At 42.7% G+C, this 18,476-nt stretch overlaps 1 protein-coding gene across 1 annotated transcript in view; it reads right to left on the bottom strand.

Moving 5' to 3' along the window:
- The window catches only part of LOC106587600 (FERM domain-containing protein 5), a 122,927-nt gene extending 104,707 nt beyond the window's left edge, over nucleotides 1–18,220 (bottom strand). The window contains exon 1 of the mRNA XM_045708769.1: nucleotides 17,620–18,220. Coding sequence (XP_045564725.1) covers nucleotides 17,620–17,721 — 102 coding nt within the window. The 5' untranslated portion in view covers nucleotides 17,722–18,220. The remainder of the gene's footprint in view (nucleotides 1–17,619) is intronic.
- Nucleotides 18,221–18,476: the final 256 nt, after the last annotated feature.

The following is an 18,476-nucleotide window of genomic DNA, read 5'->3' as shown; positions in this document are numbered from 1 at the left end:
GCTCCCTGTCTGGCTCCCTGTCTGGCTCCCTGTCTGACTCCCTGTCTGGCTCCCTGTCTGGCTCCCTGTCTGACTCCCTGTCTGGCTCCCTGTCTGACTCCCTGTCTGGCTCCCTGTCTGGCTCCTGACCTATTTACAGTGTTTATATGCTATTTAATATAGCCTACTTGAAATTATGAGCGCTTCTTACATTCACCTTTTCATACTTTTCATTTAAATCCATATGGTTTGGTTTCAATACTTCAAAACCAATTGGTAGGTCCTGATAGTCACAAAAATAGATAGATGTTGGTTAAATTGTGATTTAAATGAATGGAGTGAATTTGGAGCGGCAGTTTTTCTTCCTATGAGTGCAGAGCAGTTTTTAGCGGAGCTGTTGGAAAGGACGATGAGCCCTGGACGCTCCATGAGGGGGATTTCCAACCGCTCAACTCCGCTCACAGGCTCTGGTCTACGCCCCAAATGGCACCCTATTCCCTTTATAGTGCACTACCATAGGGTTCTGGTCAAAAGTTATACACTCTATAGGGAATATGGTGCCTCTATCATATTCAGAAAACTTGTTTAGGTTCCCCAATGCATAGACAAGCAGCTAGCCTGCACAACTAAAGCGTCTTCTCCTCCTGCTATAAACCCATCTTGAGAGGCTGTACTGATGAATTCTCTAGAGGTGTACTGCTACACACGGTGGATTAACACTTGTGGAATTCTGTCTGGTTTGATCTGTCTCTTCAATGCCATGATCAAATGGTGTAGGTTTATAGTCAGTGGTTGCTCTTCCTTCATACAAAAAACTATGACTCAGGCAGTCATCTCTTTGGAATATGGGAAATTCTGACAAAATAACTGACTTAGAAACAGCAGGAAATGCTAACTTGTAGTGTATTCGATGTCAGATTTAACGAAAAATGTATCAACCCCTACAAAAAATCGCCATTAATTCTAATCCACATAAGAATTCACATTTCCTGTTGCTGCAGGATTATTTTCCAGCTATAGCAAACTGGCTCAAATGAAGATCCTACATCTGTCTAGGTAGATGATCTGAACTGTCCAGACAAATCAATGAAGAGCTGCCTTGCTATTACTCACTGCCAAATGAAGACGAGAAGGGACAGATGAAAGTGATAGATGTCTGAAGGAGGGACAGAGATAGAGAGAGAGACATCTAGAAGAAATTCATAACAACATTCGGCCACATTCATTTCTCAGTTTCCCAGTTTCGCAGACAGACATGCATTGGTTCTGTAATCCAGGAGACAAAACAGACTTCATAATCTCCTGCTTGATTCCCAGTACGACAAAGGCTGAGAATTACTTTTCAGCAATAACATTTAAACGGGTTAATGTAATGTGCAGGGAGCAGGATACACACGAGGCGGTGCATAAAAGCTGGGATACTGGATCATTAAACTGTTTTGATTACACTGATAGACCTCCGCACTCTTCAGCCAGATTCATTACTACTGCTCAGTTCACTTTGCTTTGGTTCACGTGTGAACTTTTTGGCTTGGCACGACTCGACCACCTGTGTGTGGTGTGTATGTGTGTGTGGTGTGTGTGTGGTGTGGTGTGTGTGTGTGTGTGTGTGTGTGTGTGTGTGTGTGTGTGTGTGTGTGTGTGTGTGTGTGTGTGTGTGCTTGCGTGTGCATGCATTTATGCATCTGTGTGTGTGTGCGTGAATCTGTGCTTGAGTGCGTGTACTCTACTCTGAGCCAGCTCATTAGGCCTCTATGCCACACAGTGTTAGTGATGGATTAGTACAATGGGCAAGTGTCAGTGATGAGGATGGCTAGGAACAGTACAGGGACAAACACAGGCCATCTGTTTGGTCCTGGCCAGGCCTGAGACACAGCAATCATAGAGGGAGGCCAGGTCTTCTGGGTCACTGCTCCACAGTGGTCTGAGGAGAGGAGAGACAGGCACTACTGCACCCATAGCAGCACACAGCACAGAGACAGTCCATGCTGGATGTGCTCGTCGCAAACGCGAACCCCATAGGGAATGACCTGCAGAGACGTACTAGATAAATACACACATCTACACAGAGATACAGCACAGTATGTACACACAATCAGCTTCCTCTTCTGCACACCAGCTACACTACTGCCTGTGCTTTAGTCATACAGTGATACAGTTCATATTCTGCTGCGTCATGTACACTGAGTGACAGTTTATTAGGTACAACCATCTAGTACCGGATCGGACCCCCAGACTGAATTCTTCGGGAGTGGATTTCAAAAGGTGTCGGACACATTCCACAGGGATGTTGGTCCATGCTGACACGGTGGCATCACGCAGTTGCTGCAGATTAGAAGGCGGTACATTCATGCATGCATTTATGCATCTGTGTTTAGTGAGTGACTGAGTGTGTCGGGAAACAGCCTTTTCCATCTCATCCCAAAGATCCTCTGCTGGGTTTGGTCAGCAACAATGTTCAGATATGGTGTGGCGTTCAATCGGTTCTCAATTGGTATCAAGGGACCTAACGTGTGCCAGGAAAACCTTCCCCACACCATTACACCATCACCACCAGCCTGTACTGTTGACACCAGGCAGGATGGGTCCAAATCCTGACTGCCATCAGCATGACGCAACAGGAACCTGTCACGTCCTGACCATAGTAAGATGTGATTTTCTATGGTAGAGTAGGTCATGGCGTGACAGGGGGTGTTTTGTGTTTTTCTATGTTTTCTATTTCTATGTTTAAGTTCTAGTTTTTCTTTTTCTATGTTGTTGTTTTTTTGGGTTGATCTCCAATTGGAGGCAGCTGGTCCTCGTTACCTCTGATTGGAGATCATATTTAAGTAGGGGTTTTTCTTCCTGGGTTTTGTGGGTGATTATATTTTTGTTTGTTTCTCTCTGCGTCACGGTTTGTTGTTTTGTTATTTCAGTTATTTATGTATTGCAAAGTTCCACGGATTAAATAAAATGTGGAACTACAACCACGCTGTACTTTGGTCCGATCCTTTCGACAGCCGTGACAGAACCGGGATTCGTCGGACCAAGAAATGTTTTTCCACTCCTCAGTTGTCCAGTGTTGGTGATGGCGTGTCCACTGGAGCCACTTCATCTTGTTTTTGCCTGTTAGGAGTGGAACCCAGTGTGGTCGTCTGCTGCAATAACCATCCGTGACAAGGACTAACGAGTTGTGTGTTCCGAGAAGCCGTACTGCAGACCACTGTTGTACTGCGATGTTATTTGCCTGTTTGTGGAACGCCTGTTAGCTTGCACGATTCTTGTCATTCTCCTTCGACCTCTCTCATCAACAAGCTGTTTCTCCCACATGACGGCCGCTGACTGGATGTTTTTTGTTTGTCGCACCATTCTTGGCAAACCCTAGACACTGTTGCGTGTGAAAAGCCCAGGAGGGCGGCCATTTCTGAGATACTCGATCCGGTCCGTCTGGCACCGACGATCATACCACACGAAAAGTCACTTAGGTCACTCGTTTTGCCCATTCTAACTTTCAATCAAACAGTAATTGACTGCCTCAATGCCTGTCTGCCTGCTTTATATAGCATGCCAAGGCCATGTCTGTCTGTAGGAGCGATCCATTTTCGTAAACTGGCCAATAAGTGTATATAATGCACAGTACAGAGCCTGTCATGTATATACTGTACAATACAGAGCCTTCACTGCTGTGTCATATATATACTGTACAATACAGAGCCTTCACTGCTGTGTCATGTATATACTGTACAGTACAGAGCCTTCACTGCTGTGTCATGTATATACTATACAATACAGAGCCTTCACTGCTGTGTCATATATATAATGTACAATACAGAGCCTTCACTGCTGTGTCATGTATATACTGTACAATACAGAGCCTTCACTGCTGTGTCATATATATAATGTACAATACAGAGCCTTCACTGCTGTGTCATGTATATACTGTACAATACAGAGCCTTCACTGCTGTGTCATGTATATACTGTACAGTACAGAGCCTCCACTGCTGTGTCATGTATATACTGTACAATACAGAGCCTTCACTGCTGTGTCATGTATATACTGTACAATACAGAGCCTCCACTGCTGTGTCATGTATATACTGTACAATACAGAGCCTTCACTGCTGTGTCATGAATATACTGTACAGTACAGAGCCTTCACTGCTGTGTCATATATATACTGTACAATACAGAGCCTTCACTGCTGTGTCATGTATATACTGTACAATACAGAGCCTTCACTGCTGTGTCATGTATATACTGTACAGAGCCTTCACTGCTGTGTCATGTATATACTGTACAATACAGAGCCTTCACTGCTGTGTCATGTATATACTGTACAGAGCCTTCACTGCTGTGTCATGTATATACTGTACAGTACAGAGCCTTCACTGCTGTGTCATGTATATACTGTACAGTACAGAGCCTTCACTGCTGTGTCATGAATATACTGTACAGTACAGAGCCTTCACTGTTGTGTCATGTATATACTGTACAATACAGAGCCTTCACTGCTGTGTCATGTATATACTGTACAGTACAGAGCCTTCACTGCTGTGTCATGTATATACCGTACAGTACAGAGCCTTCACTGCTGTGTCATGTATATACTGTACAATAGAGCCTTCACTGCTGTGTCATGTATATACTGTACAGTACAGAGCTTTCACTGCTGTATCATGCATATACTGTACAATACAGAGCCTTCACTGCTGTGTCATGTATATACTGTACAATACAGAGCCTTCACTGCTGTGTCATGTATATACTGTACAATACAGAGCCTTCACTGCTGTGTCATATATATACTGTATAGAGCCTTCACTGCTGTGTCATGTATATACTGTACAATACAGAGCCTTCACTGCTATGTCATGTATATACTGTACAATACAGAGCCTTCACTGCTGTGTCATATATATACAGTACAGAGCCTTCACTGCTGTGTCATGTATATACTGTGCAGAGCCTTCACTGCTGTGTCATGTATATACTGTACATTACAGAGCCTTCACTGCTGTGTCATGTATATACTGTACAATACAGAGCCTTCACTGCTGTGTCATATATATACTGTATAGAGCCTTCACTGCTGTGTCATGTATATACTGTACAATACAGAGCCTTCACTGCTATGTCATGTATATACTGTACAATACAGAGCCTTCACTGCTGTGTCATATATATACAGTACAGAGCCTTCACTGCTGTGTCATGTATATACTGTGCAGAGCCTTCACTGCTGTGTCATGTATATACTGTACATTACAGAGCCTTCACTGCTGTGTCATGTATATACTGTACAGTACAGAGCCTTCACTGCTGTGTCATGTATATACTGTACATTACAGAGCCTTCACTGCTGTGTCATGTATATACTGTACATTACAGAGCCTTCACTGCTGTGTCATGTATATACTGTACAATACAGAACCTTCACTGCTGTGTCATGTATATACTGTACAGTACAGAGCCTTCACTGCTGTGTCATGTATATACTGTACAATACAGAGCCTTCACTGCTGTGTCATGTATATACTGTACAGTACAGAGCCTTCACTGCTGTGTCATGTATATACTGTACAATACAGAACCTTCACTGCTGTGTCATGTATATACTGTACAGTACAGAGCCTTCACTGCTGTGTCATGTATATACTGTACAGTACAGAGCCTTCACTGCTGTGTCATATATATACTGTACAATACAGAGCCTTCACTGCTGTGTCATGTTTATACTGTACAGTACGGAGCCTTCACTGCTGTGTCATGTATATACTGTACAATAGAGCCTTCACTGCTGTGTCAAATATATACTGTACAGTACAGAGCCTTCACTGCTGTGTCATATATATATACTGTACAGAGCCTTCACTGCTGTGTCATGTATATACTGTACAATGCAGAGCCTTCACTGCTATGTCATGTATATACTGTACAATACAGAGCCTTCACTGCTGTGTCATGTATATACCGTACAGTACAGAGCCTTCACTGCTGTGTCATATATATACAGTACAGAGCCTTCACTGCTGTGTCATGTATATACTGTACAATACAGAGCCTTCACTGCTGTGTCATGTATATACTGTACAGTACAGAGCCTTCACTGCTGTGTCATGTATATACTCTACAGTACAGAGCCTTCACTGCTGTGTCATGTATATACCGTACAGTACAGAGCCTCCACTGCTGTGTCATGTATATACTGTACAATAGAGCCTTCACTGCTGTGTCATGTATATACTGTACAGTACAGAGCCTTCACTGCTGTGTCATGCATATACTGTACAATACAGAGCCTTCACTGCTGTGTCATGTATATACTGTACAGTACAGAGCCTTCACTGCTGTGTCATGTATATACTGTACAGTACAGTGCCTTCACTGCTGTATCATGTATATACTGTACAGTACAGAGCCATCACTGCTGTGTCATGTATATACCGTACAGTACAGAGCCTTCACTGCTGTGTCATGTATATACTGTACAATAGAGCCTTCACTGCTGTGTCATGTATATACTGTACAGTACAGAGCTTTCACTGCTGTATCATGCATATACTGTACAATACAGAGCCTTCACTGCTGTGTCATGTATATACTGTACAATACAGAGCCTTCACTGCTGTGTCATGTATATACTGTACAATACAGAGCCTTCACTGCTGTGTCATATATATACTGTATAGAGCCTTCACTGCTGTGTCATGTATATACTGTACAATACAGAGCCTTCACTGCTATGTCATGTATATACTGTACAATACAGAGCCTTCACTGCTGTGTCATATATATACAGTACAGAGCCTTCACTGCTGTGTCATGTATATACTGTGCAGAGCCTTCACTGCTGTGTCATGTATATACTGTACATTACAGAGCCTTCACTGCTGTGTCATGTATATACTGTACAGTACAGAGCCTTCACTGCTGTGTCATGTATATACTGTACAATACAGAACCTTCACTGCTGTGTCATGTATATACTGTTCAGTACAGAGCCTTCACTGCTGTGTCATGTTTATACTGTACAGTACAGAGCCTTCACTGCTGTGTCATGTATATACTGTACAATAGAGCCTTCAATGCTGTGTCAAATATATACTGTACAGTACAGAGCCTTCACTGCTGTGTCATGTATATACTGTACAGAGCCTTCACTGCTGTGTCATATATATAATGTACAATACAGAGCCTTCACTGCTGTGTCATGTATATACTGTACAATAGAGCCTTCACTGCTGTGTCAAATATATACTGTACAGTACAGAGCCTTCACTGCTGTGTCATATATATATACTGTACAGAGCCTTCACTGCTGTGTCATGTATATACTGTACAATGCAGAGCCTTCACTGCTATGTCATGTATATACTGTACAATACAGAGCCTTCACTGCTGTGTCATGTATATACCGTACAGTACAGAGCCTTCACTGCTGTGTCATATATATACAGTACAGAGCCTTCACTGCTGTGTCATGTATATACTGTACAATACAGAGCCTTCACTGCTGTGTCATGTATATACTGTACAGTACAGAGCCTTCACCGCTGTGTCATGTATATACTGTACAGTACAGAGCCTTCACTGCTGTGTCATGTATATACTGTACAATACAGAGCCTTCACTGCTGTGTCATGTATATACTGTACAATACAGAGCCTCCACTGCTGTGTCATGTATATACTGTACAGTACAGAGCCTTCACTGCTGTGTCATGTCTATACTGTACAGTACAGAGCCTTCACTGCTGTGTCATGTATATACTATACAATACAGAGCCTTCACTGCTGTGTCATGAATATACTGTACAATACAGAGCATTCACTGCTGTGTCATGTATATACTGTACAGAGCCTTCACTGCTGTGTCATGTATATACTGTACAGAGCCTTCACTGCTGTGTCATGTATATACTGTAGGCTATACTGTACAGTGGTGTCAGGTTCTCTCTGGGCTGCTGTCTCATTAATCTACAGAGAGAGCCGCAGTGCTGAAGCGAGAGAGGAGAGAGAGAGAAAGAGAGAGAGAGAGAAGGGGAAGAGAGAGAGGGGTGTGAGAGAGAGAGCGAGAGAGCCAGGGGAACAAAGAATGGATTCTGTGGAGCTCAGAGGTTCAGATACCAGCTAGGAACTAACAGGAAGGAGACTGGAGCTGGGAGAAGGAGGGTAAAGATCTCTAGGGTGACATTGGTACAAATATGACACTGCCCCTTTGGCATTACCTGGGAATAAATACCTGGGAAACAATATCAAATTCCTAACAATATGATGCACCAGCTAAACGTTACAGCTCCTAGGCTAAAGACTCGTCTGAGTGGACTCAGTGGACACTTCCATGCACCTCAAACTATTGGGATTTTTTTGTCTTTCTATTTTCTCTTTCCCTCTGTATTTCCCGACACACTCAGTCCCTTACTAAACCCTGTTGAACTTTATTGTGTTACAAGATCTGCCACTCAGGTAGAATAGAAGCTTAGAGGCATTAGAAATGTCAGATCAAGAGTTGCAGACTGTAGCTAGGTAAGTAATGAATCCCAAAGAGGTAGCAAACCACAAAGCACTATGGGAAGAATTATTGGCCAGAAAAGACTACCGTAATTTCCGGACTATAAGCCGCAACTTTTTTCCCACGCTTTGAACCTCGCGGCTTAAACAATGACGCGGCTAATATATGGATTTTTCCCGCTTTCAATTTTTTTTGAAAGGAGATGACTTCAGTGGTTTCAGTGCACAGGAGGAGGAAGATAGTGACCAATGACTTTCTTGGTAGGCTACTGTTTACTGCAAATTTTTTATTTTTTGTTACAAGCCGTGTTTCGTTAAAGCCTATTTATTTTTATTACAAGCCGTGTTTCGTTAAGCCTGTGTAAAGTTAATTTGTTTCAATGTACCGGTAGGCACCTGCGGCTTATAGACATGTGCGGCTTATTTATGTTCAAAATAAATAAAAAATTAAAATTCAGTGGCTTCGGCTTATATTCAGGTGCGCTCAATAGTCAGGAAATTACAGTAGGTAGAAGGAAAGGATTAGGAGTAAGATACAGTACTATTATAAACTGGGTGGTTCGAGCCCTGAATGGCTGAAATCCGTGGTATATCAGACCGTATACCATGGGTATGACAAAACGTTGGTAACCAGTTTATAATAGCAATAAGGCACCTCGGGGTTTGTGATATATGGCCAATATACCACACGTTGCGTCGTGCTTAAGAGCAGCCCTTAGCCGTGGTATATTGGTAATATACCACACCCCTTCGGGCATTATTGCTTGATTACAAACTGGGTGGTTCGAGTCCTGAATGGCTGACAATCATGGTATATCAGACCGTATACCACGGGTATGACAAAACATTTATTTTTACTGCTCTAATTAAGTTGGTAACCAGTTTATAATAGCAATAAGGCACCTCGGGGGTTTGTGATATATGGCCAATATACCAAGGCTAAGGGCTGTGTCCTAACACTCCACATTGCGTTGTGCATAAGAACAGTCCTCAGCCGTGGTATATTGGACATATACCACACCCCCTCATGCCTTATTGCTTAATTATACTATGCCAAGATATTACATTTTACGGATCTTGTTTACATCATTCTCTATCTAATCTTTGCATCCTGTAGTACTAACTCAAAAAAGTTCTGGGACACTGTAAAGTCCATGGAGAATAAGAGCACCTCCTCCCAGCTGCCCACTGCTCTGAGGCTAGGAAACACTGTTACCACAGATAAATCCACTATAATTGAGATTTTCAATAAGCATTTCTCTACGGCTGGCCATGCTTTCCACCTGGCTACCCCTACCCCGGGCAAACTGCCCGGCACCTTCCACAGCAACCCGCCAAAGCCCCCACCATTTCTCCTTCACCCAAATCCAGATAGCTGATGTTCTGAAAGAGCTGCAAAATCTGGACCCATACAAATTAGCCGGGCTAGACAATCTGGACCCTCTCTTTCTAAAATTATCTGCCAAAATTGTTGCAACCCCTATTACTAACCTGTTCAACCTCTCTTTCGTATCGTCTGAGATTCCCAAAGATTGGAAAGCTGCCGTGGTCATCCCCCTCTTCAAAGGGGGTGACACTCTAGACCCAAACTGCTACAGACCTATATCGATCCTACCCTGTCTTTCTAAGGTCTTCGAAAGCCAAGTTAACAAACAGATTACCGACCATTTCGAATCCCACCGTACCTTCTCCGCTATGCAATCTGGTTTCAGAGCTGGTCATGAGTGCACCTCAGCCACGCTCAAGGTCCTAAACGACATCATAACCGCCATCGATAAGAGACATTACTGTGCAGCCGTATTCATCGACCTGGCCAAGGCTTTCGACTCTGTCAATCACCACATTCTTATTGGCAGACTCGACATCCTTGGTTTCTCAAATGATAGCCTCTCCTGGTTTACCAACTACTTCAATGATAGAGTTCAGTGTGTCAAACCGGAGGGCCTGTTGTCCGGACCTCTGGCAGTCTCTATGGGTGTGCCACAGGGTTCAATTCTCGGGCCGACTCTCTTCTCTGTATATATCAATGATGTTGCTCTTGCTGCTGGTGATTCTCTGATCCACCTCTACGCAGACGACACCATTCGGTATACTTCTGGCCCCTCTTTGGACACTGTGTTAAGTAACCTCCAGACGAGCTTCAATGCCATACAACTCTCCTTCCGTGGCCTCCAACTGCTCTTAAACGCAAGTAAAACTAAATGCATGCTATTCAATCGATCACTGCGCGCACCTGCTCGCCTGTCCAGCATCACTAGTCTGGATGGTTCTGACTTAGAATACATGGACAACTACAAATACCTGGGTGTCTGGTTAGACTGTTAACTCTCCTTCCAGACTCACATTAAGCATCTCCAATCCAAAATTAAATCTAGAATCGACTTCCTATATCGCAACAAAGCATCCTTCACTCATGCTGCCAAACATACCCTCGTAAAACTGACCATTCTACCGATCCTCGACTTCAGTGATGTCATCTATAAAATAGCCTCCAACACTCTACTCAACAAACTGGATGCAGTCTATCACAGTGCCATCCGTTTTGTCACCAAAGCCCCATACACTACCCACCATTGCGACCTGTACGCTCTCATTGGTTGGCCCTCGCTTCATACTCGTCGCCAAACCCACTGGCTCCAGGTCATCTACAAGTCTCTGCTCGGTAAAGCCCCGCCTTATCTCAGCTCACTGGTTACCATAGCAGCACCCACTCGTAGCACGCGCTCCAGCAGGTATATCTCACTGGTCACCCCCAAAGCCAATTCCTCCTTTGGTCGTCTTTCCTTCCAGTTCTCTGCTGCCAATGACTGGAACGAACTGCAAAAATCTCTGAAGCTGGAGATTCATATCTCCCGCACTTGCTTTAAGCACCAGCTGTCAGAGCAGCTCACAGATCACTGCACCTGAACATAGCCCATCTGTAAACAGCCCATCTATCTACCTACCTCATCCCCATACTGTATTTATTTATTTATCTTGCTCCTTTGCACCCCAGTATCTCTTCCTGCACATTCATCTTCCACACATCTACCATTCCAGTGTTTAATTGCTATATTGTAATTACTTCACCACCATGGCCTATTTATTGCCTTAACTTACCTCATTTGCACTCACTGTATATAGACTTTGTTTTCTTTTGTTCTACTGTATTATTGACTGAATGTTTGTTTATTCCATGTGTAACTCTGTGTTGTTGTATGTGTCGAATTGCTATGCTTTATCTTGGCCAGGTCGCAGTTGTAAATGAGAACTTGTTCTCAACTAGCCTACCTGGTTAAATAAAGGTGAAATAAAAGAAAGAAAGAAATCCATCTGTATCTCTTCATTTCTCTGGACAGATTGGGGCATCCTAATACTGCTCCATATAGGATGACTATGTACACTGAGAGAATATACTCTATACTGAGAGTGACTACAGCGGGAGTCTTCATTGCTCCTGTGCTGACTGTGGATCCTGCAGGTACTGCTGCAGAGTCCTGAGCTACCCCAGTGACATCATCACTGGCTGAGGAGAGAGGGAGCATGCAGCAGTTGCAAAGTGAGCTAAAAGACTATATTTTTGCTTCCTGCCTGCACCACAATGAAATGTAAAATCACTACTAGCAGCAACATGTCTGTTGCTATCGTGGTGTGTGCGTGCGCATGTGCGCACGTGTCTCTGTGTGCGTCTGTGTGTGTTTGTGTAAAAACAGCCACAAAAACATGTGTGCTGTGATGCCTGCAATCGTAGCAGTCTGAGGTAGAGGTGAAACGCTCCATGGAATACTCACTCCTGGCACACATTTGTATTATTTATTGTCGTGGGTCGGCACAGCAACAGTAGAGCCGCTTGAACCCCAAACACACAGTCAGAGACAGCTTCGTCATCACTGCCTCACTGCTGACGGAAGCAGCCTGTCAGTCCGCTCTGCAGGCAGGCACACTGTGGCTGGAATGTCTGTCTGACAGCGACTAGGTTCATGTTCACTAAGCTGCAGAGAAAGGTGTTTATCTATCAAGGTTTGTGAGCAACAGAACTGTGCTTATGTCCCAGTAAGGCAGAACATTGTACTTTATAACCAGTAATGTATGCTCTGGTATGTTCCTGATATGTAATAGGACATGATGTGGTATTAATGTGTATTGTCTGGTAATGACTTAGTATAATTCAAAACAACTAGTAACTAATTAATGACCCAAATAAACAAACAATTCATAGGCTATTAGTGTGTAAGTGCATTTTTACCATGGAAGTAAATACCATATCAAAATATTTCCATGGAAGTAAATACCATATCAAAATATTTCCATGGAAGTAAATACCATATCAAAATATTTCCATGGAAGTAAATACCATATCAAAATATTTCTGTGCTTCTTATCCGACACTCTACAGGTCACCTGGGACTGGTGTGGTTAAAGGTCCACTTCTGGTGCTGCTGGCTAAATATGGAGGTGTAAGGTTTCATGCAACGCCTGCCTGAAGTTGGCACTCAACCAGAGATGTTTGTTTTGTTCTGTCAAACTGCTATGGAGTATACCGTATCTTAACAGCTGTACAGCACTGACTCCAGGAATGGGTTAGGGCACAGCAGCTCAGATGCATGCAGCTTAACCAAGTACTAGAGAGATGCATGTTGGGTTTATCAGTTGTCATGGTGAGTAGTTAGTAAAAGTAAAGGAGAAAACTCACCAGACCAATTGTCGGTCTGCACAGTACAGGGCTGCTCTTTCACCGTTCGCTTGCTGTCAGAGCGGTGGGATATAGGGACCACCCACCGTTGGCGACTGACCAGAATGACCATAATTTTCGCCCGTTTCTACATGTAGAATCGCTTTGCACTTGGTTTGCAAATTACGGCCGCCACTCTGTTCAGAGGTGGTAAGTAGTCTCGCCGGCAGACGCTCGACAATCCTACCGGTCTCTCCATGTTGTAGTAGTAAAAAACAGCACAATTTCAAGCTGTCAGTGACAAGGATGCAAATGTTTAAATTCTGAAATTTGGCATCAGAGATTTCGTTTTAATTGCTGAAAGAGCAGCAATCAAAGGGACAAGCTGAAGCAGTCAGTGTCTGCATCCTAAATGGCACCCTATTCCCCATGAAGTGCACTACTTTTGACCATAACCTCATAGAGCCCTGATCAAAAGTAGGGCACTAAATTGGGAATAGGGTGACATTTGGGATGTACCGGTGACATCATTAGAATCATGGTTATTACTGTCATGACAGCAAATCATCCTAATCTGAGAGAGCACCACAGCCTTGGAGGATTTATCTCACTATTCCTCTACATTATGGATGAACCATGTTGTTGCAGGGGGCCTTCGAATCAAAGTGACATGCGTTGGGTAGATTCAGCTCTGTGGCGTCAGGACTGGTTCAAATAGTATTTGTGAGCGTTTGCTTGAGTCTGTTTGCCTTTACTGTACGATTCCATTAGTTCTACTGCACCAGGCATATTCAAATAAACACAACTGAAGTATTTGAAAGACAACAAATACTATTTGAACCCAGGCCTGGTGGCATAGAGTAGGCCTGTAGCTAGAGGGACTGATAAGCAGAGCTGTGGCTGTCTAAATCACATCTTACTTCTATTCTAGGTTCTATTAAGCCTGAGCCAGCAGTTAGAAATACATATAAATAGGGGAACAGCAATCCCAGTCCCAGGATTATCATGGGGTGAAATGATCCCACTTGGAACCCTTTCTCTCTCCTGTGATGTAATGTTCACTCTAGGTGGAATTTCAGTTCCAGGATTTATTTGGTATTGCATCTAGGAGAGATTATTTTGACTGGGAATGATTGGGGATTATCCCACATGCAGTTTTAAGAGGTCCTTTTGGTAATAACATGTTCATGTACAGTAACAAATGCACATATGACAGTCCAACATTAAACAAAGTACAATTTATAAAGGCTTTATATAGCATACTTTATAAGCATAACATAAATGCTTCACAAAGAATCTATAAGTGTATGTCATACTCTATAAATGGTGTATAAACATACATAGTGTGTTGTGTCACATTTGGCAATTGACCCTACAGTGGGAATGGTTATGTCACCCTTTATAGAGCATGATATACGCTTATAGATTATTTGTGAAGCATTTTTGCAGTGCTTACGAAGCCTTTATGTATGCTATTAAAAGCCTTAAAGTTGTACTTCGTTTAAAGTGGGACTCAACAACTAAATGTGCTAATATGATCAAAAGACGAGAATTGTATAATAATGAAGAAAATGCTTAGATAATTTTAGATAATCTTTGTTAAATTTCAACGGTCTGCTTGTATTTTGACAATAGGGACATAATTATGATCAAACTGTATGGTATAGGCATGAGAAGAAAGAAAAGCGAACTTGACATCTACAACAGGCTTTTCTATCTGAATGTAGGCTCCAAAAACAAAGCTGCCTAGCCCTTTCCTGCAGTCAATGACCAAAAGCACCCTCTTTGGCCTCATGGGTGAAATGTTATTCATATTTTCCCTAATTTAATCATTATTAAAGTTTTTTTTTTTTTAACTGACCGAAATCCGGTGTTTCTATGTCAAACTGTTTTGCTATATTTCAATCTTCTGTAATGTATATAAAGTGTAATATTGGGATGCAAACTCAGAATGTAATACATTTCAACTGTATATCTGACATGATACAGGTGTCTTGCTTTTTTAAGCCCATAACCATGTGTGTGAAGTGTATACTTTTGTTTCAGGGTAGATGTGTTTAAGACTACCTAGAATCACTGTGTGTGAACCTGATTTAGCCCACTGCAGTAAAAGTTTAACAAACCCCAACATTACCAGGCAACACGCCAGGCAGTAAACAACATAACTTAACAACGCCCACTTAGACGAAAGCAGCGGAAGTCTATTTCAATAATGCATTTACAAGACAAAATCAGAACTCCATCCAAGTCCTGCATTAGACTTCCAGGGAACGGTGGTGATTTCATTAGTGCGCCACAGAATGCAGCATCTTGACTGAGGCCTGTAGACTGTGGACGTCCCAAATGGCACCCTACTTTTGACCAGACTCCTATGCACCCTGGTCCAATATAGTGCACTACATAGGGTGCCATTTGGGACACCACCACTGCCTCTGTGCCAGTGCCTCAGTCACCCATACTGATGAGGAGGAGAGGACTTCTCTGCTCATCTGGATCAATAACGTTCTATGAAAGACAGAGACAAATTTAATTCAAGCTCCTGTCTAAAGTCATTCATAAATGTACTTGTTTCTTTTTTAAACCTGTATGAATTCCAGGTGAATTGAAGATGGTAAAAGTAAGGAATACCAATGTGCCATAAGACTAGAAGAGCTTTGGGGAAAATACAGTACACTTCAAGACTTGGCTAGGAGTGATTCCAGTTTCCTTCAGGGTGAGCAAGACCAAACACCATCAGAAGTTAAAATGCTCATCTTGCCAACAAAGTCAATGCATCTCAAAATCTTGAGTTCCCTCCTTTTTTTAAAGGTTTATTTAATTACTGCAGTGGGCTAAATCAGGGTCACAGTGTTTCTTGGTAGTCTGAAACACATCTACTTTGAAACACACATGGTTATAGGCTTACAAAAAAGAAGATACCTGTACCATTTCAGATCATTTTGAGTTTGCATCCCAATGTTACACATTATATACATCACAGAAGGCAGAACTATAACAAAACCGTTTAACATATAAAACAGGATTTTCCGCATTTTTTTTAACAATGTTGATTAATGAAATTATGAAAGATATGAATTACATTCCACCCATGAGGCCACTAGATGGCACTTTGGTCATTCGACCGTAATCAGTATCATAAAGGGTTTGAATATGTCCTGTTCCAAACCACCCTGTAACAATAGAGAGCAGCAGATCCAGAGATGCATTCTGAATAGAACCAGAGAGCACATTAGAAGCTGAGTACGGCTGTGAGCAGTGCAGCCCTAAAGCGTTGAGGTACACAGACTAATAATGCCCAAATGCAGTATATAAAGAGCTGAAGCTCTCTTTCTCCCATACACTCTCTCACATGTTCTCTTCTATCTATCTATCTATCTATCTATCTATCTATCTATCTATCTATCTATCTATCTATCTATCTATCTATCTATCTATCTGTCTATCTGTCTGTCTGTCTGTCTGTCTGTCTGTCTGTCTGTCTGTCTGTCTGTCTGTCTGTCTACCTCCCCTTCCCTCTCTCTGTGAGAGAATTACAGATCAGCAACAACGGTCTGAGAGTGATTCAAATGTGACTTGTGACAAGCCTTAAAATGTGTCTTGTGTTTCAATACTTTGTCTCTCTCTTAGAGCAGATGCAAGGACCTGATCAGGCATGGATCAGCAAAAGGAAGGCCAGGGTCATTACAATACTCAGAAAGTCAGAGGTTCTGATACAAAGAACACAAAAAAATTGTAATGTTGATTGATTGCAGATTGATTGCAAATGGCTGATTGATTGACTGACCCCTTCTTATACTGTAGATTCTCTGAAAAGGTATCAACATTTGTTTACAGACTTTACATGGTTGGTGTTAAATCCTACCATTTCCTTTCAATTCAGTGTTTCAGTCACATTGGAAAGTAGGCTATAGTTTTCCTTTGTTGTCAGATCCCAGAGATGTTGTGGATGGTGAAGGTCTGTACATATTGTCATTGCTAATATGATGGTAAGGAGAACTGCCACATCTCTAAGCGTCCAGGTTAGGAGACACACTCACAAACTGTTATTGATGCTGATTATCACTCTCTACCTAGGCCAAGGCCAGTCTAAGACCCAGACAAACATAGAAAATGCTGATTATCATTCTCTACTTAGGCCAAGGCCAGTCTAAGACCCAGACAAATATAGAAAATATGAAAAGTGTCATAGATCAATAGATGATCCATAGATGATCAATACTGTATGATGAACGATTCAGGACAGTTGAGGCCCACCGAAGCCATGCTTCCAAAATGCAGCCAGCAGAATGACATCAAATACCCGATGAGATACATTAGATCTTTACACATTTAATACGCAATGCAGATTACGGTTTTCTCTATTTTCATCAAGCTGTCATTTGATGCGCACAGGTAGCAGATACTCAGACGAAAGAGACATGACCCACAGTGGGGCAACCAACGGTGACAGCAACAGCGTCAATATAATAGGTTCCCTGCTTGCTAAACAGGAACTGACCTGGATCGTGCAGGTGTACTCCGAGTCATCCAGCAGCCTCACGGTACAGTTGTATTCTCGTTCCAGATTCCTGATGCTGCCACTCATGAAACGGCTCAGCATCTTCTTGCTCTGTGTCTGTGTATGGGACCACAAAAAACTGCACACAGCATAGATGTAATGTCACATCAACAACGTCCCTCCTCTTTGGTCCAACACCTGGGTGGCATACAGCGGTGGTTGAGCATCGTATTTCCGGTAGCCCAGATGTGATATCGCACTGAATGCTCAACGGCTGGGCAACCAAATAATGTATACTGTATCACTCAATGTGATAAAATGTTAGCCTGCTGCTGATGTCCAGTTAAACTGTTATCATACCTCCACACTCTTCATTGCTCTCTTCAGTCAAATGCTGCTGGGCGGGCCACGGACGAGTCTCTGAATGACGTATCTGCGCGCAAACGACAGTCAAAGCCGAGGAAATTGGCTACATTTCTGTGTGTAAACCACAGGTTGGTTCTCCGCGGGAGCAATGTGACGAATAGTAATTTCGAATCTCCCACGTTTCCATCAGAATGCAGGGCCATGCCCATCAGCTGAAATAATACGAATAGCCAGCAAGGACTGCTCGACCTGATTCGATGAGCTGCTCAGTTCAAGAGCTGTTTACATTGTATTTCAAATCGCACCGTATGCAAATGGTGCATCACGCGCTCGAGGAGAGCCGCTGGAAAGGAGGTTGGAGAGCGGGAGGTGTTCATCGTAGACTGTTTCATAATACAGAGAATGCAATAGTCATATTTTTCTAGATTCAACCTTTGAAATAACCTAGGGAATATGCAATGTCCATAACCACTGAGGTGAGGGAAAACAAT

This window comes from Salmo salar, chromosome ssa26 (genome assembly GCF_905237065.1).
Source record: "Salmo salar chromosome ssa26, Ssal_v3.1, whole genome shotgun sequence".
NCBI classification, from domain to species: domain Eukaryota; kingdom Metazoa; phylum Chordata; class Actinopteri; order Salmoniformes; family Salmonidae; genus Salmo; species Salmo salar.
The sequence above is the reverse complement of the archived record's forward strand: the minus strand, read 5'-3'. Positions and strand labels throughout refer to the sequence as shown.